This window comes from Pomacea canaliculata, linkage group LG1 (genome assembly GCF_003073045.1).
Source record: "Pomacea canaliculata isolate SZHN2017 linkage group LG1, ASM307304v1, whole genome shotgun sequence".
NCBI classification, from domain to species: domain Eukaryota; kingdom Metazoa; phylum Mollusca; class Gastropoda; order Architaenioglossa; family Ampullariidae; genus Pomacea; species Pomacea canaliculata.
The window spans coordinates 2,351,458-2,379,387 of NC_037590.1; the positions used below are offsets into that span (position 1 = coordinate 2,351,458).

At 40.6% G+C, this 27,930-nt stretch overlaps 3 protein-coding genes across 10 annotated transcripts; 1 reads left to right on the forward strand and 2 right to left on the reverse strand.

Moving 5' to 3' along the window:
* Positions 1–16: 16 nt before the first annotated feature.
* LOC112572756 lies at positions 17–7,574 on the reverse strand. Of its 2 annotated transcripts, none has more exons than XM_025252625.1 (11): positions 7,453–7,574; positions 6,861–7,034; positions 4,480–4,540; positions 3,960–4,063; positions 3,672–3,765; positions 3,074–3,184; positions 2,614–2,661; positions 1,781–1,941; positions 986–1,128; positions 500–529; positions 17–128 (listed from the first exon to the last, which is right to left on the reverse strand). In XM_025252625.1, exons 2-9 carry the CDS (start codon positions 6,870–6,872, stop codon positions 1,072–1,074), a joined length of 648 nt encoding a protein of 215 aa, XP_025108410.1. In that variant the 5' UTR covers positions 6,873–7,034; positions 7,453–7,574; the 3' UTR covers positions 17–128; positions 500–529; positions 986–1,071. The 2 variants fall into 2 exon arrangements, with proteins under 2 accessions (XP_025108410.1, XP_025108418.1); XM_025252633.1 differs by having other exon boundaries at positions 2,638–2,661; positions 7,453–7,571.
* Positions 7,575–10,119: 2,545 nt separating this feature from the next.
* LOC112568071 (uncharacterized protein YfbL-like) lies at positions 10,120–27,835 on the reverse strand. 6 transcript variants are annotated; one of them, XM_025245107.1, is made up of 10 exons: positions 15,579–15,824; positions 15,227–15,395; positions 13,910–14,104; positions 13,534–13,642; positions 13,030–13,155; positions 12,167–12,330; positions 11,428–11,568; positions 11,100–11,238; positions 10,496–10,671; positions 10,126–10,239 (listed from the first exon to the last, which is right to left on the reverse strand). In XM_025245107.1, exons 3-10 carry the CDS (start codon positions 13,985–13,987, stop codon positions 10,177–10,179), a joined length of 996 nt encoding a protein of 331 aa, XP_025100892.1. In that variant the 5' UTR covers positions 13,988–14,104; positions 15,227–15,395; positions 15,579–15,824; the 3' UTR covers positions 10,126–10,176. The 6 variants fall into 6 exon arrangements, with proteins under 6 accessions (XP_025100883.1, XP_025100892.1, XP_025100902.1 ...); XM_025245098.1 differs by lacking the exons at positions 13,534–13,642; positions 13,910–14,104; positions 15,227–15,395; positions 15,579–15,824 and adding exons at positions 27,257–27,358; positions 27,647–27,835 and having other exon boundaries at positions 10,120–10,240; positions 10,529–10,671; XM_025245117.1 differs by lacking the exons at positions 13,534–13,642; positions 13,910–14,104; positions 15,227–15,395; positions 15,579–15,824 and adding exons at positions 27,257–27,358; positions 27,647–27,835 and having other exon boundaries at positions 10,613–10,671.
* LOC112568058 lies at positions 17,385–26,570 on the forward strand. Of its 2 annotated transcripts, none has more exons than XM_025245089.1 (10): positions 17,385–17,561; positions 17,699–17,768; positions 20,130–20,317; positions 20,736–20,844; positions 21,739–21,861; positions 22,201–22,376; positions 22,598–22,738; positions 23,583–23,721; positions 24,291–24,434; positions 25,911–26,570. In XM_025245089.1, exons 2-10 carry the CDS (start codon positions 17,726–17,728, stop codon positions 26,006–26,008), a joined length of 1,161 nt encoding a protein of 386 aa, XP_025100874.1. In that variant the 5' UTR covers positions 17,385–17,561; positions 17,699–17,725; the 3' UTR covers positions 26,009–26,570. The 2 variants fall into 2 exon arrangements, with proteins under 2 accessions (XP_025100874.1, XP_025100866.1); XM_025245081.1 differs by having other exon boundaries at positions 17,385–17,545.
* Positions 27,836–27,930: the final 95 nt, after the last annotated feature.

Sequence of the window (27,930 nt, forward strand, 5' to 3'; positions counted from 1 at the left end):
CAAAATGTCCTCCATGGCTACCAAGCATTCGTTGAACAAGTCACTGGATTCGTTTAACGTGGACCACGTGTTGGAGCGACACAAGGTGGACCTACACCATTCTGGTACATTGCGTTCCTCGCAGCAGTCTTCACGTGTGACAGTACAGAGGAGAGAAAGAGAGGTGAAGAATATAAATTATCTACATTCAGAAAGCACAAACGTTCAAACTCTTCAAAAAGTCAGCGAGATTGTTTCTGTACAGATTAAATTATTTTGGGATGAAACGTGTGTGTTCTCTACACGAAATTTTATTAGTTCGTTATTTTTGAGCTCTGTCTTATCTGTCAATATAAATCTTCCCTCTTTTGAGTTTGCGAAAAGTCGAGAAGCTTGACCACTGATAAATCGTGTCACTACGCGTCATGTCGTGGGTTTTTATTTTTGTTGTATTATCGACGGTGTCGTCAAAGCCGTTTGCAAGTCATCAATGGCGCAGTCACAGAAATTTCATACTCACTGATAATATAATTTTCAGTAGGTAAATTTCCTGGAACAGAACAGCAAATAAATAAATGAAATATTTAAAAAACGTAAAACATAATCTACAAATTATGTGTGTGTGTGTGTGATGCTGTGGTGGAATGCAGCTTTGCGTGTGTTCCTGTTTACAACTGTAAGCATGTCTGTGAATTTATGGTGTTACAGTGAATAACGAAGTAATGTAAATCTGTTGAATCAAAGTACAAGGACGTGGATATCATTTGTAGGTATAATTCTTTCGATGTTAAATGTACCTGACATTCGTCCGTGATACATGAAATCAAAGTGACATCTACCATTTCATATACTTGCTCCACTGTAAACTGGGATAGGCCAGACAGACTAACAGACAGATAATTACTGGCACAAACGACGTGAACATTTCTTGAATTTATTATAAATCCCCGAAATAAATTTGTTGTTTTAAAACGATTCTGTGAAAACAGGATGTTTTGGCACTCACTTTCTTCCACCATGATTTCCACAGTGTCGGTGGGTAGGCTACTTGTAAGCAGACCAAGAGAAACCATTTTCAAGATGTAATGAGTGTTAGGGATCACTGGACTGATGGTGAAAGACTCTGACTTTGAGCTCAGAACGGCAGGTCTGTACAATAAGTATATAAACAGAAAAATAAAAAGTCATCGTCACCAAAACATAATAATATATATATATCAGGTTTCCATTTCTGTTGAGTAACGGGAAGTTTGATGAAAAACAAGGAGAATGTAAGGATCCAAAGTCTCGTGTCTGCAGGGAGGTGAAGTGTAAGTGGCTCGCCGTGTCTAAGCCACGACATGTGAAAGCAAAACTTAAAACAGCAAAACTTTCTGCTCCAAAGTGTTTGGGATGTGCTGGACTGTACATACATGATCTGCACACAACAAATTATTGGGTGATGTTTCGATCAACTGGGCAAGATTGGTGACATTACATTTGCAGTTAGCACTAGCCTCCCATCACTCGGCGATGTCATTGTGATTTGAAGTGACTAAGTGATAAACTACGATTGGTAAATAGGTGTTGGGCCATGTAGGGGACGAATTCCCATCATGGCGCCTCCTCCTACAGGGTATCATTAAATGCATGATGGGCACAAAGGTCGTGAACATAGAACAGCGGTTATCTTGATGGACAGACTTTAGCAGGTTAGACGCGGCTATCATTCCAGATAAGCGAAATTTGAATGTTAAGATTAAATATGGTGTCGGCACTGTCAAGTTAGCCCCCTGTAGCCAAGGTAGTGAAAACAACTCACTGATCTAGGCCATCTGTCCAAGATAGTTGCATAGCTGATTCGGTAACCAGCGACAGTCCAGGGTCTGTCGGCGGGTGGTTTCCAGGTGACAACTATCCCGTAGCTTCCGTTGTTGAACGTCTGGATCAGAGTCACGTTCCTGGGTGGATCTGGCTTTACATCTGAAACCACGAGAACCTTAAGGTCTTCAGGGAGCCAATCGTTGGAAGAAGAAAAGGGTTTCATTTTGTGGTTCAGCTTTTTTACGACCTGCCGCGCATTTTTCTTTTTGAGATCCCTCCCCGACTTCCCCCGACTTCTAGAGCAAGACTGTATTTGAAACTCTTTCTACCAACACCAAAAATTATCATATCTATCATAGGCTATCATTATTTCAGTCACTGCATTCAGTTTTGTCCGTTTTTTAAGGGTCTACGCAATTCATCATCTTACATGCATTATATTTGATTTGATTTGTACACAAATGTGCCCAGTGTGTCAGTTCTGGGTGTAAGATCACTTCCCAGACGTACGTCCAGCGGCACCCAGGGATGGGGACGGAGTGCTGATGAGAGTGAGAGGCAGTTAATTTCAGCTGTGCTTCTAGGCTTGATAATAATCATATGATAGTGTCTGTTTTCGGTTAGAAGAAATTCTATTGACTTATCTTCAATCAATCAATCAATATTGTGTTCTTCTTGCTTTACGTTGAGCAAAGCGATGCAGCCTTCTTGCACACATTACTTGAGAGTACAGGTAACCACAAGGATGGTGACAATAAAGCACTGGACTGATCAAAGCAAAGATTGTTGGACGCAAAATTTTTTCAATGTAAAATTCTGCGAATGTCATACGTATGAGATCGGTGGAACTCTTACTTGGCTCCAGCGGAACTTCAGCGTCTGGGAAACAGAAAATGTATGATTAATACCGTGATAGTGGACAGTCTTCAACAAATGCTTTCATACTTCAGTCGGCATTCTCAGCAACAAACATTATCATGGCTTCTGTGTGTGCACTTGTTCCTGAATTAATGAATGAATTTTATATGTAAATATGCATATAATAGATAAATAAGTTTTAGCAACCTTTGATCGAATGAAATTACTCAAACAAAATTATATTTGTAAAAAGATTGAGTCAAATGCCAACAGATGCAGACTTGTAGAAAAGCGGTATTTCTTGCAACCATACAATTTTTGCGATTCATAAAACTACTTTCTCGTAAGAACGGTAATTGGGAACGAATACAGAAAGATTACAGGGAGATTCATTTTATTACTCGCCACACTCACTGATACTCAGTAACAGTACCTGTGACTACGAGGTCGATAGTGACTCCAACCGAGAGAAAAACTTCACATCTGTAGGAGCCCTGATCAGAATCCTGCACGGAGGTGATGCGCAAGTCGTACCTGTCACTGTCTGCTCACATGAGAAACACATCCAACATCACATGAAAAGCACGATCTCACTCACTCACACACACACGCGCGCGCGCGCACACACATATGAGTCACTAATACCTTCTGAACAACTCTCCTAACAATGTATTTGGAAAACAGTTCCAGTTCATTGTAGAAAAATGATTTGTTGCAACTTTTCTCATCTTCGGCTGTTTTTGTTTTACAAAAGAAAATTTTTACATTTTTCCCCCTTTTGCAGCTCATAAGAAATTAATTAAACTGGAGGGACAACCAACCAACAGTTGAATCAATACTAGTATTGTGTTCCATAAGTCTTGAAGTTTATTTTTTTTTTGCATGCTAACGAAATGCAACATGTGCTAGCAAAACTTCATCGTTATGGGTGCTAACAAAACGACATTTTTAAGCAAGCGAACGGAAATAAACTACAGCCAGCAGCGAGTAGCGCGTGCCTCAAAGTAAGTGACGCATGCGCAGTGACGTACCGTTGGTGTGGAGGAGGCTGTAGCGAGGGTCGTCCACCATCAGCTGCTGGTCGTGGTAGATGAGAGTGTCGTCGATCTCAAACACCCAGTCCAGCTGCAGACAAGGGTACACTGTGTATACTGCACTGGGACATTGTCATCTGTTCATAGTGATGCGGTTGTAACATTGTACATTCACACGATGGTAGATTGTAACCTTCAGTTAATAAAGTGTAAAATGTACACAGTGGTGAGGTGTAACGAGACCTGTAAGTTGTGACACAGTAATTTCTCCACACGACGACTTACCACCTCTTTGCCCAAGTGTTTGGCTGTGCAGGTCAGAAGAGCATCTTGACCCCGCAAAACGACGGTCGAATTGCTGGTAGTTATCGTGGGCTCATTGCTGGGAGCTGATGGGATTAAAAAAACGGATATAACGCTTTGTTTCAAAACTTCCTCCACTCACACCCCCATCCCTAAAAAAATCCCAAATATCGAGATATCTGAGCAAAGCCTTACAATTTTCTAGAAATTCCGGTTAATTTTTTTTTTTTTCCCTTTTTTCTCTCTCTCTCTTTCAATCAATGATGGCAAACATTTGTGTTAGCCATGGGCGTATCTCTATCCTGTATCACCTGATTTGAAATTAATGCTAGTTTGAGTGTAATAATTATAGCATTAATTAATTAACGTCGTCAATGACTGTGTTCTTGTTATCGCCATAACCATCTCCCGTCATTCGACGAGGAAGACATAGATGAAGAGCGGCTAAACATGAAGATAAAGATAAAGATAAAGATGTGAGTCTGTCAGCACGCCGTATTACCTGCTGCAGCCAAGAACCAGGTGAGGGCAAGGATCCTCGTCATAGTTCTGACACTATTCACCTGAGAGAACAGACACACAATCCAGCATCAGACATAAGGTCGCTCAGAGCAACAAATACGAAATTTTAAAACACCCAAAGTTTCTTCTAGACCTTACTAACTACCCAAGCCACGGCTTTGATACAATGTAGTGAAGGTAAATGATACCACCCCAAAATGAAGGTACATGTATATAGTTGGAAAATGAGATGAAGGTAAGAAAATATGAAACCAACACTGTTACATCGTTTTCTGCATTAATTTTGCATACAATTACAGTAAAAAAATATTTTGCTTTTCTTCCACTCTGTCATTTATGAATGTTTGTCCTCCTTATCTTCCTTCTCCGCATCATCATCAGCTCTTTATCCCCAGACTAGGCGTAAGGTCACCTGCTGTATAAATGAATGTAGTGTGAACAACAAAGTAGGAGTCAGCTGACTGTCGCTAATATCATTATCGTTCAGATACAAAGACCTCCGAGAGGATCTGATTCATTTCGCAATGTTTGGTGATGACAGTAGATGAAAGGTTATCAAGAGCCATCAACCATCTTCGTGATCAGTGGTCAGCTAGATGACGGCGAGATAACACCGGACCATTGTTCCTGTCGCGACTGTAGTGTAACCTTGACAACCAGGTAGGCACAGTCCGGAGGGGGAGGGTGATAGCCTCGACAAGCAGTAGGACAAGTACGTGACGAAGATGTGAGGGGCAGGGGTGTTGTTGTGCGGTAAACAGTGATAGACGGTCAACTCGCGGGTAGGAGGTGCGCCAAAAGGTGGTGAACTATGTCGCCGATTGGCTGGAATGTAAGGTCAATGAACTCGCCATCCAGTCCCATGGCAGACAAAAAGTTTATTGGCCGCCGTGTGCTAAAACTTATCAGGTTTACACGTCAGGAAGTTTATTTTGGGGGCGTTGGTGCGACGTGGGGGAATCTATTGGTAAACACATGTACCGTGATGAGTTTCTCATCCTTCGCTTTATTTACGATTGACAGAGTGACAGAAAGAATGAAAATAGATGACGATTATTATTAACAAAGGTTTTAAAGCACACGTCTTTGTATATGCAGTAATTGAAAGTTTTATATCAGCCAAATATAAAGAAGAAATCCAAATATAGGATTGTTGGTGATGTAAAGCAGATCGCACAAATGTGTTTGTTTTATGAAATTATTGATGAAAGAATGACAGTCCCAGTGGCCAACCTTAAGGTGGTGGTTGGGTGTTTGTCAACAAGGTCTTTGCCTGTCTACAGATGTCACCAGTCAATAATGAGACATTTGTCTAAGTTGTCAAATGTTTTCGCCTGCCTTTCCACTGCCATGCTTAGCAGATGCTTACTTCAGGTTCATCTTCACATGTCAGGTCTGAGAAAATGTAAACAATATTTCTCGATAACCGGCTACATCGTTCTACAGTTCTACTTTCCTGTAACACGCATCTTTCTTGACTACGTAGGATATCTATCTTGAATATACATCTTTCTTTACTACACAGAGCGTCTGTCCTTATCTTTCTTTGTTACATGTATCGTCCACTTGTGATGATGTATCGGCCGTGATGCGGACACCTTGGCGATAAGGTGTACCATTGTGATCGTGATCATCTGACCAAGACAATGAAACAATAGGGAAAGGTGATAAATGAAAAATATGAAGGACCAACAATGAAGTGGACTGTAACCTAAGGGATCAGCCCTGCTCTGTTATAGAGTTCTGAAGTGAACTTTGTACCTAGTGGATAGGGAGGCGGTATCATCACCTGTAGGTCCTCACAAGAAAACATGCTGACAACAGTGTACAAGATCTGTTATTTAGAATGACATTTTGAATTAACATGAAAATCGTATCATTTTTTGGCTGTTCGTGTGCATGCGTGCACAATATATAAAAAAACACACACAGAGAAAAAGAAATGAGGAAAGTAAAACAGAAGGAAGAGATAAATATGACTTAGGAGTGCTGCTACATGTTTCTCATCCATATCATCCTCCGCTGCATGTTATTATGTAAGAAAGCTAAGGCGGCATTGTGAAGTAATTTTTCTCACAGTCTTTCAAATACTTTATAAAGATCTGTGGGAACAAATAGAGGCTGCCATGGATGCCAACACGCGATGTTCGTGTCAATGTTTTCAGCGCCAAGATCTGTCATGCCGCTGCTTCCGATCAAGGCTTTGGCAAAATAAAAACGTCATGCTTTTCGGAACTGATTTCTTAATCTTATTTCTGCCTCAGTTACTATATCTACATTTATAAACATTTGGGTACACATTTTGCGTAAAGCGATGATTCTTGCGTTAACTTCCCCATTAGAAAAACAAAACTGACATACCTGGAATTCCATGTTAGTCAGACTGCTCAGTCAAGAATTCTCTCTTTCAGACGATATCGCCAACCCTACTTGATCCACCAAGCTTTCCAACCACCCGACCACCGTGCTCCCCCAGTCTACCCAGTTCTAGCTGCCTCGGCAGCCTCGGCTTAAATGTCAGGTCCCTGTCCAGACCTGTCCATAACAAAGGTCAGTATCACGTGGTACTGGGTGGTTGAGCAAGTGGGTGGGGGTGGGGTGGGGTGCTGAGGTAGGCGAGAGGCTGGAGAGATTGGTCTACATGAAAAGCGGGTCTCCTCGCGAAAGGACTGCGAAACTACAGCTTGACCAAACAGAACATGCTCTCTATATTTTAAATGTTTCAAGTAATTTAAATAGACAGCCCCCGAATTGTGTTATAAATATCAAAAGGCCCTTTGAGAAAAAGAAAACCCCATCCTTTGCCTATTTGATATTAATACAGTGAGGATTGGATGTCCTCGGTTCAGATATCTTCTCGGGCATGTGGCACCTGTTTATAAGGCTGGTTATTTTGCCGTGATGCAGCCTTCGTTACTGACTCGGTGTAAAACACCCATTCCCACCCGCTCACCTTTGACACGTTTGACATAACTGACTCGTGTACATCATGTACAATCCCAGCCTTCCTGGCACTGTTGTCCTTTGAGTCACCACACACTTCATTTAGATAATTTGAAAAATCTGCTCGGTTCCGATGAAAATCATCGAAAACAACTGCTGGACTGTAAAATAAATGTATATACTGTAATTAGAAAGTGCCAGGAGACAGAGTTTATAGTAGTAAAAAAAAAAATATTAATTTGGAAGTACATTAATAATAATGATAATTATCATCATCATCATCATCATCATCATCATCATCATCATCATCATCATCATCATGATTAAGCACACACACACACACACACAAAAATGTTTTTTTCTGATGAAGGAGTTTATGGCATTTACAAAGTGTCGACACTCATGATACACACACATGGTTGCCCTTGCACAAATAAACTCATAAACCCACAAACATTTTTACCATCCAAAGATATTTTATTTGACCCTTATCTATGTAAGGATAATTCTGTCACTTGAAGGCAAACTGTACACTACGGTAAGCAATAATGTCGATGATCATTTTCTTATTGTTTGAGTTGACACAATCGAGGAACGCTACCCTTATCAACAGCCGACATCAGGTGGTCCACCCAACACCAACTCTAAGCGACCTGTTGGGCTTCTGATTGCCCCTCCCATCCTCGTGCGGCTTTATGAATGTATGTACAATTTAGGAAACTCTTCAGGATGAGCTAATTTTAACAGCAGCATTTAATCTACTCTTTAGTAAAAATATCCCATGGTCTCACTTTAGTACTCACATTTTGCTCATGCTCTTTAATAACATTGTCTCATTGACTCACTTTAAGAAAACCATTACTTAAAGTTGTATATGCACGCACGTGCTTCCAAGCGGTGATGGTAGACCGGTAGAGGATGAGACGCAAAGTAGGGTACGTACCGACTTCCTCCCCTTCCTCCAGATCAAAGCCAGGGAAGAGAATGGGGGGCGTTACGAATGGCATGTTCGCTGAGTTTCCGATATGCAAATTATCTAATCATTTTTATAATGATTAGATAAAGTTCAGTCTCAGAAACTATTTCCAATAATATCTTGAAGAGATCTCTATTCAGTCATAAGCAAAACTAAGTGTTGCACAAATTAACTCGCCCACTCACTCTCATAGTAAGACAGTGTCTGCTTAAGTAGCAAAAGCGTGAGCTGCTAGTCCAGGAGATATAAATTTAAATTGTGGTTCTCATTTAGTCGATCAGATGCAATGTATACATGACTGAAAGACAATGTTGTACGCATGTTAGTTAACCTGAGAAGATCCAGTCTTATACTGTTCACGGATTCGATGTGATTCTTATGACGTACGCGACAACGCCGACCGATAGTTGATGGAAGATGTAAACGATGAAGTTGAGAGTAAAGAACTAAGCATAGCCAATTGAAAAGTATCATTTAAATACAACAAAACGTCCCACTGAAGCTTGACTTTTCACCAACCTGGCGTTTCTCGTAATGGGCAGCAACTCTCACGACACTCTCGTCTTGTGTGTTAAAGTAGCGGCCCTTGAGCAATGCTACTGAGACCTTTTACCTGCAGAAGTAGAGCAAGACGTGTTCTAAGGACTTTAGGCGAAAGTAAATGTCGAGGAAGCAGCTGAACAGTGAGCATGCGACGACAGAAGCTGCAGCGATGTTACACCAGAGTACAGATATAGATAGGTTTCGCTCCTTCTATTTGTGTTTACTTGCTTAAGAAAAGTATTGACTGTTGAGTCCTTTGGTAGTTGGATGCTAAGCGACAGTTGCTATTATCAACCGCTACTAAACAATTAAAAGCAGTCGCGTTTATCTTTGGAGTGATTGTCTAGGTAGCTATGATATGAAGAGACTTCCACGGACAGGTTTTCATGTTCATGGGAATTGTGTAGATGAGGGAAATTTTGGGAGGGTTTGAATACAGGTATGACAGCTAACCAGAGGAGAGTGGTGTCCCTTTATCTAGCTGGCTAGAGTGAGTGCTCTCCCTCACTTTCATATTTTGTGTCTACAGTACATCTGCTACATCCCTGAATGGATTTCTGTCTGCGTCACTTTTCATCTTTTCCTGGGCCATTTTATTTCTGGTATCACATCTACGCCATCTTGCCAGTACTTAGATTTTAGATCTACACATCGGCAGTGTTGACTTCAAATTCCTATTTTGTACAGCTGCTTCAGAAAATTGTGATTTCGAACTATCAAAGCAAACAGTTCAGGCCAGTCTGCAATGACTGACATCAAGTATTTCCAGGAAGTTCAGCTTACAATGACTATTAGCGTGTTACTCTCACAAGAGTTGAGTTGACGGAGAATTATGCGTGTAATGTGACTTTGAAGCCGAGGGTAGACCACTCGCAGCTTGATGTGTTAATACACGTAGGGTTCTTCGGCTTATTCAATAAAAATCGTCGATATTGCTGTGTACCTTAATGTACAGTTCAGGCTCACAAGTATCAAGCAGTATTTTTTCAAAAGTTTCGGCTGGTTAAAATTAGTTTGGGTTTACGAGTTTATTTGTGCATGTGCAAACATGTCTGTGCTTAGCAAGCGTGTATACACATGAACTCCTCCATCAGGACTAGGGGTGTGTGAGCTCAATCATTCTTATTATTAACAATGTTGTCATTAGTCGACAGTGACACAGCCAGGCGAGGAAAAGTAGAGATTACGATGGAGTTACTCTTATTCAGAAGCTTGCTAATCGGAAGAAGAGTAAGGCAGAAAGTATGACGAAATGGTTGGTTGACTGAATAGTGGTTCCTGAAAACATTGTAAACAATCATATTAAAAATATTAAGTTTGTGGTCTCACACCCGGAGGTGAATGGAAACAATACATTAATACGTATAGTAGATAACAACAGTAGGAGGTGATAGCAATGTTGATCTTTACTGATATGTCTGACAGACGCCCGCGCGAAAACACTCAGAAAGAGAAACGGGTGGTAACACTAGGAAAAGCTATACGGGTTCGTATAGATGCAGCTATATAGAATACTCGTAAATGTTTAACTGACCAAATGTGTGGAACCTCCATAAGGACCCCTAAGGTCACTAACAGGCGCCATGCTGTTGACCACAGAGATAAGCGTGCGAGCGGTTTTGGCGATGAAGCCGATCTTGACTTCACTCACTTTATTCATGTTGTCACAATCCATGTGGTAACACTGCTTCGTGGAGCCCCGATTTTCGGCTGAAATGAGAATGATTCATTTCTTTACTGGTGGAAACAATCTTTACCGCTACCGTAATTCATGAAACACTTTCATCACAAGTACAACTGTGCCCTTGTACCCGCGATTAATACGTCATGCCATGGGTACAACCTCTAAGTATTATGTTATTATATATTAAAATATTACGATATGTAATGGCAAGTAATACGACCAGCGAGAACCTTACAATCAGAAGGGAGGAGAGGGGGAGGAGAAGGTAAAGGGGACAAAAGAAGTGAACTAAGAAATGGGCGCGTTTGAGTTCTTGGATTATCTCACCTTCTCACGGGTTATCTTATCTTTTTGCGGGTTATCTCACCTCGCTTGGTGCGCGTTAGACACGCACAGTAACAAATATTCACACACACACACATACACAGCTGAACACCACCCTGGGCACACTCACCTGTGTCACTCAGAAAGACAGCTCGATCGCCGCGAAGCCAGAAGGTGGTATGGGTACCGAGAAGAAACTCGCTGAAGGGTTGGAGAGTTTTTTCAGTCGCTGGGTTGGGAACAGACGACGGCAACACGATGTCTTGGATCTAAGAAAACGCATCCGTAACATATTACTAGAAATATTTTCTCAATGATAAAACGTTTGTAAAATTTTCAATTACGTGTGTGTCTTGTTTTTAAAAACGCTGGATAGTACACTTTCCCCGATCCTCCCTCAGGCCCTAGTTGTAAACTAGAGGCACATCGCTACCTACATCCGTGGGCTTGTTTCATACCTTATATTTATCATCACCCATGGAGTTCCAGGTGTCTTTAAAGAGGGTAGCTAGAGGCGCGTCGTGACTACGCCCTGTGATCGCCAGGAAGTCACCCGGCCCTTCGTTAGATTCAACATTCTTTACAATGGCTGGAAACAGCTGTGAATGACAGACAAATATAAATAAAATATAAATGGGAGTGACTAAAAGACGGAAAAGAATGAATAGTTTTCGTAGAAATAAAAACACCTTAAAAAAAAAGAGAAAAAAATAAACTGTTAAATAGGAATGTGCAAAGTACTCGGCTTAAAATATAAGATAACATATCGGTCTTAACACAAGTCACAGTGATGGTAAATATATATTTAGTAGGAAGATACTGCACAAGAACACCTATAAAGACTGGAAAAGCAAGAGTTAGTTGTGCAAGAGTAACAAGAGTAACAGCACGAGCTGGGTACACAAAAACTTCAAAAATAGAAACAACAAAACCTCGGTGCAGAAGCACTTACGAAGCATATAAAAATAGCAAGATCAAAGTGTATGAGTGCTATATCAAAGACATGGCATAACAAGTGGACGCAAGAAGATCTGGGACTTAACAGGAAGAGGTAAAGGGAAATAAGCGAGAAGAGCAGAGAGGAACAAGGGCAGAGAACTGCATTAGGACAAGTGGCTGAGAACGGCTGGAAACGAGTTTGAAATAACCAGTGATGCATACTGACACAAAGGAGATAAAGGGAAAATGTAAGCAAACCTTTTTGAAGGTGGCAGTAAAGTTCTGGCTCTTCTTGGTGTCATCGAAGTTAAGAATGGAGTCCAAAACGAGGATACAGTTGACAGTTTTAGGCCAGAAATTTGGCAGCCACTCTCTCGCCAGTGCTTGCAAACCGCACTGACCACTTTTACACCCACTGTCCTCTAACCAGCGTGCATGTCATCAAAATAAATTCAGAGAAATAAATATTTATCTTAAATTAACTTAGGTTACATTCATTAGTTTTTTTCAAATCTTTCTTTTTTCACGTTCGTGAACTTATTTCAGGTACATCCTGACGAAAGACTCTCGGATGCAGTGGTAAATGCTGCACTCACGACATTAACATTTATTTAGTGGGTAGGAACGATCCAACGCGAATATGTAGACAGAGGGAACAGTGGGCATCAACCCAACACCGTGATTCAAGCGATTTGCTGGTCTTGAAGGGCTCAAAGAGGCCATCATGATTTCGATGCAACATTAAAACTTTCTTTGCTAACAGGTTCTACTGAAATGTGTTGCTTTGTGTTCTGGGCACAACATTTAATTAGACCTCGATGTGAAATAGGCAGTTTCGTTTTTTTTAATGTGCTTCGGATTTGTCCCACTATTTATTGTAACTCATCAGACTGACTCAATTTAGCAACATCAACCTACTTACTCTACGGTGGCAACATCCTAATGTATCTTCAGTAGCAACATCCTATTGTCTCACTACGGTACTTATATCTTACTCATGCTCTTCAGGAACATAGTCTCACTAACTCACTTTAGTACCATCATCTCAAAGCTCTAGCTTTACGTGCTTCAGAAGGTGATGGACATGTAGGGAAGGATGGGGTGCAAAGTCGAGTACGTACCTGAATTCTCCGCTTCCTTGAAATCAATGCACATGAAGAGAACAGTGAATATACGATTGGGTTGTTTGCTCACTTCCCGTGCAACCTCCAGCATCGCGACCACTCCCGCGCCGTTGTTATTCACTCCTTTCGTCGTCATCATCATCGTCAATCAATCAATCGTCTCCATTTTTGGCAGCTACGCAGGACACATGGCGTGTCGAACTGTTAAACCTAGTTTGAGAAACTATTCCAAACAATACCTTGCAAGGACATCTGACTTACTAATAAGAAAAAGGTTTGCACCCTAGTTTTTTATGCGGCAGACGATCAAGTTTCAATCTCATTTGCCTCATCATCATCGTGGTCAGTTTAGGGAACAAGAGCTACAGCTATTGGTTTATAAGTTCGAGAGATCAGAAATGAGGGACTTAGACGAATGAGCTGAAAAGTAAAGAACTAAGAGCAGTCATTTAAAAGTATTACTGAAAACACAAGTAGCAGCCGCACTGACTCCTCACTAACCTGGTGTAGTGCGAATCGTGTCATGATGGGCAGTAACTCCCACGACACTATCGTCTGGCGTGTTAAAGTTGCGGCCCTTTAGCAAACCTATAACGTTGACACCTGTTACCTGCAGAAATAGGACAAAAATCAGGATGTTATAAGTCCTCTAGGCTGAACAGACAGACAGACAAAAGACTAGACAAAAATAAGTATACATATATAGAAAAACCTTCATGCCTTTCCTGTTAAATCATAGAAACTTTAAATAATTTGGAATGAAACACGAAACTCATGGAGTAACCTGTCTATGACAGCCAAACAAAATATGTGCGTAGAGAACAACAGTTTACATGAAACCTTCAAGCACAATATAGTTTGTCTCAACGCAGCTTACATTTCTTAGCGCCGTGCTAAAGGTGTGGATATGTGTTTCAAGTCCTAATTCTCGGAACTGGTCCCTGATGAATGTCATCGCAGCTCTCTTGTACTTAGCATCATTTGGGTTTTCGAAATGTCGCGGCTCTGCGAAAGTATTTGCTAAGAGTGCTTTTCATCCTTTCATTGTTCACATCACAGGTCACCTGCTGAGCTGCAAACCAGTGCACATCAATTAATGGCTTATTTCGAAAGACCAGTAATCCTAAAGAACGTAGCTAACACATAGGAGTTCAATCCTGCGCCTGTAAATTATCTGAATTAGCGCTGAATGTTTTTGACAAAGTCAGCCATAAGCTATGGCTATAAAGCACAAGAAAAGATACATTGCCTCCGCAATATTATAATAATAATAATTTTGGAGCGCATTTCGCTGAAAATAAACACTTGGCCTAACAATAGTACACACACATGCGGACAGAAGTGAAATGCATAAAAAAAAAAAGAAAAGCCACATGTTACTTTAGTATTTACTGTAAAAGGGTCATCTTAAGGTCAGAATTTAAGACATCTTCGTGGTACTTGTGCGAAGTAACGGCGACAAAGCAAGCATACAGTCTCTGACAATCGACTATCGGCCTGTGAACTTTGAGGCATTGTGAGATTGTGATGGGAGATTTTTGCCTTTGGGGATTTTTTTTACCATGCGAGACGGAAAGCATCTGGGCAAGTGGATTTATTATTAATTATTTTATTCCATTTCCACTGATGGAAAGCTTTGCAATCTATGGGACATTATTGTGTCATTATTTTTTCACTACATCGACGGCGTGAATACACTTGTCTAACATGAGGTGAGTTTACAGCTGAAGTCAGAAAGCAATATTGGACAGTCTAGTTATCCTAGCTGGTATATCCACCACAACCCCCTCAGTTTTAGTAAACAGAATGTTGGATATGTTTTATGGTTGGCTTTGGAAAGGGAAGTGAAGGCAAAATCTGAAATGGAAACTAGACTCACACCCAATACTGAACAGCATGAATTTAAAAGATATATTTTCCTTTGGAATATCCTGTTTCTTCCATGGAACTAAGAAGTGGAACGGACTAATAAATCTGGTTAAAGAATTAAAAATGTCTAAATCATTATTTATTACACATTATTATTCTTTTATTCTATTTCAACTACATTCCATTCCATTATTTTTATGAGATGGGAATATTTGTACTAAATGAATACTCAGAATAATTCAAAATATCTCATAAAATAGTACTGGAAAGAGACGAATTCTTAAAAGAAGCTCTTTCCCAGCATTTAGAGTCAGTTTGTACTCACACAGAATGGCCGACACAAAGAAGAAGAAACTATGGATGTACATTGCCATTAGTTCCAACTGTGTGTGAAATATTTGCTCTCCTCACGTTTTCACCAATGTGACTGGACCGGCGTCTTGCCCACAACCCAGTGATGCTGCACTGTGCACGTTGGTAGTTTCCCAGCTGAGCTGTGAGCATGCGCAATAGCGACAAAACCTGTAGAGAGACTTGAGAAAAAGTCCTTGGATATTGCCGGGAACAGGACGAGCAAAAAGACTGCATCGACATGGCGGAGGCTAGCAATAGCTATTATCTTAAGTCCAGCGACTGAGGAGATGAAGAGGAGGAAAAAGCAAAAAAATTATACTTACAGGTGAGTAGGAATATGTTCAGCTTTAGGAGGAGGAGGGCAGGGTACAAGCTCAATGGTGATGTTGAAAAAGAAAAGAATTCGTGAAAACAAACGACTTTTGCAATCGCACGCAACGATAACAGAGATATCATAATCACAAGAAATGATGTAATATTCAGAATAAGATAAACTTCATAATCATATTATTCCCATTCAAGGGTTGCAAGCTAGTGAGCAAAATAATCCCCCCCTAAAAAAACAAAAGCAAAGACCCTGCATCTTCGTTGTTAGAGTACAATATTCTTAATAATGAATACGATGAAACTGCAAAGTAAAATAAAACTAGGAGGGATATAGTTTAATACATACAATAAAAGGCTTAGTGTTTGAGAATGATCTAGTCCCGATGGCGACAGTGAGGGATAAATAACTACATTGTTACATCTTCACTTGGCACTGATGTCTTCTGTCGCTCCGTGAAATCGAAGGCAAATTGACTGACAACTTGGAACTAATTAATTCCTGATTTTCTCGAAATCAGAGCTGCTAATGAGAGCAGCCTTTAGTTTGTAAATGATAGCAGATAATTATAGGGTTCTAGAAAGGAGGAGTTGTGGTCAAGATAGGATGGGAAATGTTTTATGATGGTCAGAAAACAGCCAAAGGACAGAGGTGGCGATATGGTCGGAGAGGGGCAGAAGACCAAACGCGAAGTACCGGCGGTCTTAGGTATCATACTGTGGTAGTGTAAAGAAGTCCCATGATTTTACAGCTGGGAGTGAATGAGATGCTAAAGCCCCCAGTCAGTTCGGGGCAGGCATTTGTCTCGTATCCCTTTGCTATATCTTTTATTCAGCTCCACAGTTGATATGGAAAGTATACCACGTCACACGGATACAGAAGCAGGTAGTATGCGCGCCTTCAGGTCTGGATTATATTGCTCTAACCGTTAGGCTACCTACTCCAAATAAACAGTTCTATGTCCGTATGTTAATGGTCTCAAAAGAATGAAATGTAGATAAAAAAAAATTAAATACGTTTTAAAAACATAAATAAGCTTTATCCTTGTCTTTGATGCCTCCCACTAAAGCGAGTCTTTTTAAGCTTGAAGCTATTCATGCCTATGATTGTGCATGCGTGTGTGTGTGTGCTTGACGACACCTATGGTTCTTCAACACGTTCACGCTGGACAGTTGCACATTTTTTCAACAAATGGCAAAAATCCTTCTAGTTTTCCCTCTGAATACCTTAAATATATATAGGACACAGCAAGGCAAAGTGTCGGATATTTACTGCTATCAGCGACTCTAAAAAGAGATGGACATTTATAAATTTCGGCGAGATACATTCTTTATTGCATATCGACGTTTACGGACTTGACAAACTAGTACAAAATCAGTTTTATGATAAAAGCAGAAAACTGTTGACATCCAAGTCTCGAGATGTTAATTAAAACTGGATAATTGCGTTTGTCGAAACTATATGTCTGATGTCAGAGAGATAGGAAGCAAGGGTTGATATACTGAAAGGTCAAATAACATGGTTGGTCTCTGTGCAGATAATCATTTCCAATAAACACTTTATTTGTGAATAATACTCCGCAGTTCTCGAGACACACGCCTACAAACATCCCACCCATAAAAGTGGTCAACAACACATAGGTCAGAACTGTACATGTACATTAATGTTGTTGAGAGTGCAGCCAATGAGACAGCTGGTGTATTGTGTCTGTCCCCGCGCTTCCTACATCATCTCATTATCTAAAGACGTTGGTTAGAAGTGGCTCACTTGGTAAAAGAGGCAAAGGGCGCGCTACTCTGACTCACGTTAGTCCCTAACACAGACACACACCCTGCTTATCGCACCGAGATAATACGCGGTAAACCGAAAACGAAAGAGACGGATTCGCATTTCGGATGAAAGCAAGCTATCAAAAGGTATTTCGCCCGGTCGCTTACAGCTAAGAGGACGTTTCTGACAGCACAGGTAAAACGACACACTTGTGAGTTTTTCGTCTTTGATATACTAAAACAGTATGTTCAAAAGTAAACAAAATCAGACTGAGTTGTCCTTCAATTGTTAATGGTGATTGTAAAGAATACTTTTTTTTAAATGACATATAAATGTGCTTGATTGCAGAGTCAAGCCGAAGACGTCTGGTCCACCATGATTCGACGAATTGTTTACCTGTTTATCGCAACAGTTTTGAGTAAGTACTGATTACAAGCTTTATTCAACGCACAGCTGCGGTGTATTAATTCCATACTATTACTTTGAATATAGTTGTATTATTTTAAGCCTGTCCTGTATTCGTCCCACTTCCGGATGCAAAACAGTTTCGATTCAAATATGTTACATGTCGCTTCTAGACTTTACAGCTATTTGTTTTATGAAAGCCACTTTTTGTTAACATTTTAGTAAATTTGTGTGAAATGTTTGCAGTAATTAGGTGTTATCTGAATGTCAATGTGGTCACAGCCTGCTGAGTAGCTAAAGACAGCTAACAATAAATACCAGGCATGCAATAAAGAAGATGGCTAAGCTATATATTCCTGGGCATCCGCTTTACAGCTTTCAAGTCATGTCTTCATGTTTTTAATATGCTCTACAGTAAGTTTGTGTTTTTCTAGTTTTTCTCCAAGATGTCTCCAATCATTACAACCTCCGTTTGCGAGTTTTCTCGCGGACGATTTTCCATACAGCTTGCAGTAAAAACAGAATTCGGCATCGTTTAACTGTGAAGAAATCAACCATCATCTGTCTACACATTCTTTGTTCGGAACCTTCTGAATATAAAAATTCCGCGAAAAATGTCTCTTCTCTTCATGCATAGGATGTTCATGGTCGTTAGGTAATCTGATCGGACCTTTCTCAACCAGCAAAATCCCGTACGTCATTGGTTACATGTTCCTAATTACCCGGATTGTAGATGCCTTTTGCGATCGTTGGGTATAAATTATTCTTTCCAGAAATGTTGTCAGAATAGCCGTTGGCACTGTCATTAATCTATCTCGGTCACTTCCACTCATGGCGTGGAGGCAAAATGGTGAAGTCTACTATTGATGAATGTTTCCCCGTGCACCACTATTGAGACAATGGTGTCCAGTCACTTAATCCCCAGACACTTCATCCCCGACACTTCATCCCCTAGACTTTTAATCCCTAAGCACTTAATCCCCGACACTTCATCCCCGACACTTCATCCCCAGACACTTAATCCTTTATAAAGAATTATGTAATTCCTTGAAGGTCTACTAAGGACTGTCAGCTCCACAAGGCGTCTGTTCTACAATCATGCGCCGGCACAGAGAAACGTCCAGAGAGGAAATACGCTGAGTTAGCAGGAGAATTAGCAACATTGTAGAGAGAGATGAGTCAATGGATCGTCTTCTGTATCTCCGATCATTAGCTTACCTTTCATATTGATTAACAGCAATTACCTCGCGAACACTCAAGAACAATTTTCATATCATATTGTTGAAGAACATTAAATTTACTAGCTTATATGAACTTTAACTAATGTTGTAGATGTTCAAATCACGTTGAAGTTAATAGCATGATTTGAATTTGAATTATTGGAATTTCAATTAAATTTTTCGCTGACTTCATAATTTTTATAGTTAAGGATTTAGTTTAGGGATGAAGTGTCTGGGGATTAAGTGCTTATAGGAATTAAAAGTCTAGGGGATTAAGTGTCGGGGATTAAGAGTCTGGGGATTAAGTGACTGGGAACCGAGACAATAGTTGAACGCAAGGTTTCAAAAAGCGGACTGAAACAAGTTGCCACGGTAACTATTGGTTATCCGGGTTCTTGTATAGGAATGACTCACCAGCCACACAAGAATGAACCATGAACCTGCGACCCATTTATCTATTTTATGACATTAGTCTTTTGCATTGTAATTAAAGGATAAAATAGTAAGTTCATGTAACAGTACCTTCTGTTCTGTAAAGTAATTAAATGGAAAAATAATAAGAGTTTTATGTAACAGTAGCTCAACTGTATCCCTCAAACTCTGAAATATTTTAAATGCTCAACCTGTGTGACTGGGCTAAATATAGTACACTGTGACGTCAGCTTACTTCAGTAGCCGCCTGGCAGTAGTACTGCATTACATCAAAAAATGACGCAATACACTCTGGATGACGTGTTTATGACGGTATTATGCAATATAATGCAATTTGACCTCATTCTAGCTTATTTAGGATGTTGTTACAGTCCTACTGGAGACATTTACAGGGCGAGACATAGAAAACAAACAATATCAAACGAGAGCCGCTGAACATTTTCATGTTCATATTCGTGTTCAGCTCACCAAAGACTACACATGAGGACATTTTCGACACTGAAACATTAGGAGGAATTCACAGAAAGAATTGTACTCAGACAAAAGATAAACCCAGGGCCCCACAGTAACAACTGAATTAGTGAAAAGCAAGCGATTTACCTCTTCACTTTATGACAGTCTCGATACCAGCTCATTATCTGTGCATACTTGCGTCTCTTCGCAGCTTTCTGTTGTCACTTACGTAAAGGGATAAAATTAATGAATGATTCTGTGGTTGGCAGCTCAGCAGGCGAGGTGCGATGTGGACAAGGACTGGATGAGACAAACTCTTGCCGAACACTTCTCAGCACCACGACACCACGTGACCAACCCCGTGTACAAGAATGCCGCCATGACGTTCATCAGGGACCAGTTCCGAGAAATGGGACTTGAGGCGCATGTTCACACCTTCAGCACGCTGCTACCAAACGTAAGCTGCCTTCAGACAGACTAAACTGTGCTTGAAGGCTTCACTAAACTATTGTTCCTTATACAGATATTTAGTCTGGCTTGCCCTCAGTCTGATAGGTTTGATTCAGGAGTTTCGTGTTTCATTCCAAATTATTTGAGGTTCCTATAATTTTATGGCATGTAATTTATTAAATGTTTTATCTGTCTATCGTTACAATTACAAAGCCTACCTTAAAGAATTAATGAAAAGCTAAGAAAAGTGACATTGGATAACAGTTGATTTACAGGTAATTTCTCAGTGTATATTATCAGAGTTGATTTCGCTTGACTTTAAAAATATTGAAGTAAATTTTAACCCTCACACGCGCATGTTCGCACGCACCTACCACCACCACCTCTTTATGTCATGACCTGTACTTGACCTACTATTGTGACAGGTAACAGGTGTGAATGTTGTCGGCTTGCTCAAAGGCCGCTACTTCAACACCAAAGATGACAGTGTCGCAGCGATAGCCGCTCATTATGACACCATGCGTGATACACCAGGTATAATGATTGACTAATATCAACCGCAATCTACTCACTACGACTGTTCACACGATACACCAGTTGTAAAGTATTTTGTGTGCCTGAACTTGTAAAACTTCTTCAAAGCAAAGCTATTGTCTTTGGCCCCCCTTCCCTTCCCTCCTCAGCTCTTCAAGCGCGACTTTCCAATTTTTGACTAAACGGATCCTTTAAGGGTTTATGCATTATTATTATTGTGCTGGATTTCCTGGCTTTCTTCACCTTTTCACTTTGAATACATAGGTGAGATCGACCTTGTAGCTGCCTGACAAACTCCAAGTTCAGCCACTTCCTTTGTGGTCTGTCATTTGAAACATTCCCTCAACAACTCGGTGCCATTGTGTCAACCTACACGATTTGATGGCGTCCTCGGCATTGTCTTAAACTGTTTACTTGACTTTGGCTTTTTGGATTCCCGTCTTCTGATTTCAACTTTCTTTTGGCCAGTCTTTTTGAAAAAAGTGAGCGTCTATATTTTAAAAAAAGAGGGTCTATATTTTTCAGAAAAAAGAGAGCACCTATATTTTTTCACAGAACTTTAGTCAACTCAACTTTAGTCAACTTTGAATTAAAAAAAAAATGCACCACCAAGTGAGAAGCTGTGTAGTATTTCATATTTTTTTTCAATTTCGACAAGTTCATGCAGAGCTCATGTCTTGCACTTCATAACACATTTAGATGTAGAGCTTGGTTAATCGAGTCATGTAACAGGAATAAATCTTATCTGCATACATGTTTTCTTTAACCGATCGAGTAGTCAGCAGTTGTTTTGGAACGGTCGTCTGTAGATTTTTTCAAGAAAACGTTTAGTTTATATTGAAAATGACGATGACTCGACGACGATGATGATGACGATGATGTTTATGATGATAGGAGTGAATGACAACGGCGCAGCAGTGGTAGCGATGTTGCAGGCTGCACGGGAGCTGAGCAGACAGCTCACCCGGAACTCCACTGTCATGTTCTTCGCCTTTGATTTGGAGGAGTGGGAACAAAGTACGCTTGTATCTTAGACCATTGCTTTCCCTTTTGCCATCCTCCCAGTAAAACACACACACAGGCACGTACATGATTTCGGAGAATGGTGTGCACCTTGACTGTGTGTACATCAGGCAGTTTTAAGTCACATCCCTCTCTGTATACACCAGTGGGCTATGATAAAATTAATGTATTCAGCTTTGAAGGCACTTGATTCCCACTATGGTTAGGTATGTTTGTAGAACACCAAGCTTCTAGTCGCAGTCAGTGAATTAGAATAACTAGCCCCGTAAACACGCAATAACTATGTCAGTGCCATTTATCTTGTCTGTTCACAATGCTGTTTGTGGTGAACAGATGTTGCTCAGATAGCATGTGCCTCCCTCTCGTGCGGCTCACGGGCGTTAGTGAACCAGTGGCTGTCAAACTTTTTCACCGCTCCCATTACCTGGAAGGGCGTCCTCGTCATGGACACCATTTTCAACTTTGACAGCAACCAGGAGACTCAGACACTTCCTCCTGGAGCCGAACAGGTTTGCGACTACTGACCTTTCATTTCTATCGATGAGAACCTATAACCCTGATTCTAGACACACCCAGAAGGTACAATTTTAAGGAGGGGCGATGAAGATAATAGTGCCAACAGGCAACAAGGTGAAAAATGGAAAAATCGGAAAGCGCGTATTCTTGCATACATACCTAGATCATCCTCTAAAACTGACAATAAATTTTATACTCTGGTTTTGTTGCTCAGATGTTTCCAGATGTTGCTCGGGATGTCGATTCTGATGGGAAGAGGGGTGACTTCCTGTTGATCACCGGACGTGACTACGACGCTCGGCTGGTTACAAACTTTAACGACACCTGGAACAGACTGGGCGAGACTCAGTATGAGGTACTCAACTTCTCCCACTTATGGTACCTGTTTTAAATACCTGCTTTTATATCTTGAATAGCCAGGGGTAGAGTCACGTATAAAACGCACCCCTCCCACCCGTTTGCATCCACCTGCTTCAACGCTTCCTGGAAGCTAAAGCAGCCAGAGCTAGACAGAATGAACTGAGGAATAAACCCATCCCACCACCAACTGCGTCCATAATTACTGACTGAACACGCTGAACGGTAGTAAACAGCACTCTACATCCTCGTTCACTTGATTTAATCATTCCCTTGAACTGCACTGGCTGACCTTGGGAACGGACAAGTTTTAGGAGGCGAGTTCAGAGGCGAGGAAGGCCTGTCCACTTCGTTACATTCAAAATCCAGTTCTGTCCACCTCCTCGTTGGCTTAATGGCGCTTAAGAAGATGGTCTCGGACAAAGTGTTGTGCTGGACCACATGGCAAAATCGGCAAGCTTGCAGCCTTTTACTGCTCAGCTGAGTATTGCCTTTGTGTGTCCATCCCCATTTCTACTGGCTGGTACACATGGTGGCGCTGATGTCAGGCTAGTGGCGTACCTCCCCACCATTTGTTCGACACGCTTAGAACACCTAGAGTAAAAGTCAGCATAAGGTAAAGTTTATACATGCACGCCCACACGCACACGTGCACGCATATGAACACATCCCTTATAACATGCCTTAGCTATCATTAACAGAAAGATCACTCCCTCTATCCATGCAAATACTCACATCGTAATTAATCTTTTTATACTTCTTTCTGTTTCAAACGAATGAATTTGTTTTTTCTACTGATTATCTCATCTGGCCACTTATTCTGACGGATCCATCTTTGACAGATCGAAGCGCTTGTTTTGCCAATTCCCAATCCAACTCCAGAAGGCATTCTCTTTGATGCAACCTTTGCTGACGTTGTCCGAAGTGACCACTCCTCCTTTTGGACCGAGGGCTACCGAGCTGTTTTCCTCACGGATACAGGTAAGGTCCTGCGCTGTGCATCTGTCTCGTCCCACAGCACAAGGATGGTGTAACACTGAGCAGCCCGTGTAACACCTGTCCATGTGTTAGTGTATCGTAGGTGCAGGAGGATCTCCGAGGTTATACAAACATAAATCACCCATTCACTCTTTTTGCTTATTAATTTTTTTTAGGGCTTCTGTTTTGTTATTCTTTATCAACAGCCATAAAGAGGTTGACTTAGATATTAATTTACTGATATGTGCATACTCTGTTGAGTAACTATTTCCTAGTACGTCGTAGTAATTTAACCCCTACGAGGAATTATCAAAGCATTTTATCAGGCCATACATTTTGCTTCAGGTTTATGTATACTTACCTTTACATTGTGGAATTGTAGCCAGTCCACCTTCTTAGGCGATTTTGTAGCCTAAACCGTTACTATTGACGCGCTAAGCAGAAAGTGGTGTGCACAACCCACATCCACGTCCACTTGCAGCAAAGAGAGCAGCTTGAGACATCTATAACACAAAAATACTTTTAAGAAACTTAACTCGCATCAAAAAGCATTACGTGTACTTTGATTTCAGCCAATTTCCGGGGCTACATGACGCAGTGTTACCACCATCAGTGCGACAACCTCACCTATGTAAGCGACACCAAGATCGGCTTCATCGCCAAAACCGCCCGCACGCTTATCTCTGTGGTTGACGGCATGGCACCTGCTGTTGAAGGTATGGGTCCTTAAGGAGCACACGTGAAAGAAAGCTTTCCCTTTAGTCTGTCTGAATATGAAATCATGGTTAGGACAAGCCCATTGAAAAGTCTAACAGTTTTTGGAAGGTTTGGTGGTGGGGAATGAATCGTCGAGATCTTCCAGTAACCTTTCCCACATTCACATTAAAGAACTAGACCCACTGGGAGAGGAGGCGAACACCATCAAGTATATAAACCTTGAGAAATAATTATGAATAGGCAATTCAGTAGTTGTTTCCTGCCATGGTTGAGTCTCAATTTAAAGGACCGTGCTAAAAGCTACAGAACCATAGGTCTGGCCCAAGCTAATTCATACCAAAAGTAATCGGCATAAAAGAAAGTCTCATTCAAGCCATTGAACAGCTGTACAAGAGCTTAATGAATTCAGCACTACAAAACGACCAAATGGGAACTTTTTCACAGTGTTCAAGGATGCCGCTTATTGTCGTTACTGTTCAACAACTTTTCAGAGAATATCATGCAAAAGATCTTTCACGATCATCGTACTTCCATTTCCATCGGTGAGAGGCTCATATGCCTCTATGCAGGTGACACTGATCTGAAGGCAGACACCAACAATGAACAGCAAGACCTTACCAACAATCTGACAGGCGATGCAAATGTACATGAAGTGGAGACAACATTGACAAGAGCAAGTCGCCATTAACATCAACTGTAGAGTTCTATATATATATACTGGATACAGCTCGAGAAGATCAAACAGTTTTAAGGACTGGGCAACTCTACAGCAGTCGTCCTCATCACGATCACAACAGCAACAGCAGCAATTGTTAGAGTAAACATGACATGGTGCAGTAATATCTTCAGTTTATCAAATATATATTCACAGGCGATCTAACAGAAAACTTAAGGGAATTCCCCAGTTCCATGCCTTTGATGCAATTCTGTTCATATCATTTGTATGTGTGCACGCCTCACCATACTTTGTGGTAGAACAGATTTTCCTCAAAGGTAGCCCTAGCTAAGGATGAGACACCTTGTTTATGTTGAGGGTAGAGGCGAAATAGTTGGGACTGTATACTAATGATGTGCATGTTCTAAATTTTAAGGTTGCCGCTGACTCCAAGGCTACATTCAAACACTCTGAAAACATATCTGTTGACAAAGTAATATCCCTGAAGTACTGTTCTTAACTCCCTCGCAATACAGTATTGTCTGTCACATTATCATGTAACGACTCCATCTTACACTGTTTACATCCCTTTATCCATTGCTTTACATTCTACTCTTGTACCTCATCTTTATGTTGTCCAGTGTGTCTATACGTACCTTACTGTCCAGTGGCTGTTATCTTTCATTTATTATTATTGGTCTGCACAAAGAGTGCCCTGTATCTTGGTCATGATGCTGCGCCTTATGTTTCCAATTCTTATTATAATTCATGTAACAATGAGATTCTATTGTGTATTCTATTGTATTTTCTATGCCCTTAGGAAGCACAAACAAAGGAGGCTATGTCCATGAAGGATGTGTGGCGATTCCCCTTGCACTGACGCTTCTTCTGGGTGGCAAGCTGCTGAAGTTTGAGTGACTTAAACACTGCAGCTTTTGCTGAAGATCTATGATCTTAGCTGCCATTGAAATATTTTCTATGTTAAAGTGTGTGTATATATATATACAGAAAGAGAAAGAGACAGACATATCTTTAATGTTTTTATATACATTGGATACAACAAGGTTACAAGAACCTACTCCAATTTGTCTATATACCCAAATCTGTACAACTTTTATTCAAAATTCACCTGCATTCTCACACACTCGTATAAATATATAATTACACAAAAGACAAACTAGAAAAAATTATAAGGTTGCACACCCACTGTCATACCATTATAATAACATTCCAGCCCTCCCACCACAACAGCCTGACATCATTTTATCTCTGCTTTCCTTATACACACATTCGCCTCCACATCTTCCCACACCAACACTCTTTCAAAGGATATTTTCTCTTGGTCAGTTACCACACAGCTTAACAATTCATTGTCAAATGATGTTTTTTCAATACCAAGAAAGTAAAAAGCCCTAGTGGTTGCAGCTATTTCCCAATATTTGGTTCTGTATACATTTCATGATTAAAGATTATCATTCTCCTTAGCTTTGACATTAATATTTTAAGCTGTCTTTAAGTGTTGTCTAATTTTCTCAGGATACTTCACACAGCTACACTAGATAGTACTGTATGTTTTAACTTAAGGTAAATACATTACAATCACAGAAGGACGAAAATTGTTCATTCACTCTTTATTTGTCATATGGCCATGCCATAATGGTAAACACACATGCTGAAAGCTAGTCTTTCGTGTCTTTCCTAAACACTTTAATACAGTAAAACCTCCCTGTTGAGACTTGAGAGGAGTTGTAGAAGGGCGATAACCAGTGTGCTCTCATTCTAGGAACCATTAAATCTATTTCTTAAAACTGCCAAAACAAATATCGTAATGGTTTTCTTTGTTGTTTTAGCTTTTTAAGCATTCTTAATTTTCCATTGTTGTGCGTGACTATTTCAAACAATACCTTGCAAGGAGCATTAACTTATTAATACGAAAAAGTTTTGCAGCCTAGTTCTTTATGCGGCAGACGATCAAGTTTCAATCTCATTTGCTTCGTCATCATCGCGGTCAGTTTAGGGAACAAGAGCTACAGCTATTGGTTTATAAGTTCGAGAGATCAGAAATGAGGGATTTAGACGATTGAGCTGAAGAGTAAAGAACTAAAAGCAGTCATTTAAAAGTATTACTGAAAACACAAGTAGCAGCCGCACTGACTCCTCACTAACCTGGTGTAGTGCTAATCGTGTCATGATGGGCAGTAACTCCCACGACACTATCGTCTGGCGTGTTAAAGTTGCGGCCCTTTAGCAAACCTATAACGTTGACACCTGTTACCTGCAGAAATGGACAAAAATCGGGATGTTCTGAGTCCTCTAGGCTGAAGAGACAGACAGACAGAAAGACTAGACAAATATAATCATATATAAAGAAAAAGCTTCATGCCTTTACATGTTAAAGTCATAGAAACTTCAAATAATGTTCAATGAAAGTTATGAAACACCAAACTCATGGAGTAACCCTGTCTGACTATGACAGCCAAACAAGATATGTGTATAGAGAACAACAGTTTACATGAAACCTTCAAGCACAGTATAGTCTGTGTCAATACAGCTTACATTTGGTAGCAACCGTGCTACAGGTGTGGATATGTGTTTCAAGTCCTAATTGTCGGAACTGGTCCCTGATGAATGTCATCGCAGCTCTCTTGTACTTAGCATCATTTGGGTTTTCGAAATGTCGCGGCTCTGCGAAGTATTTGCTAAGAGTGCTTTTCATCCTTTCATTGTTCACATCACAGGTCACCTGCTAAGCTGCAAACCAGTGCACATCAATTAATGGCTCATTTCGAAAGACCAGTAATCCTAAAGAACGTAGCTAACACATAGGAGTTCAATCCTGC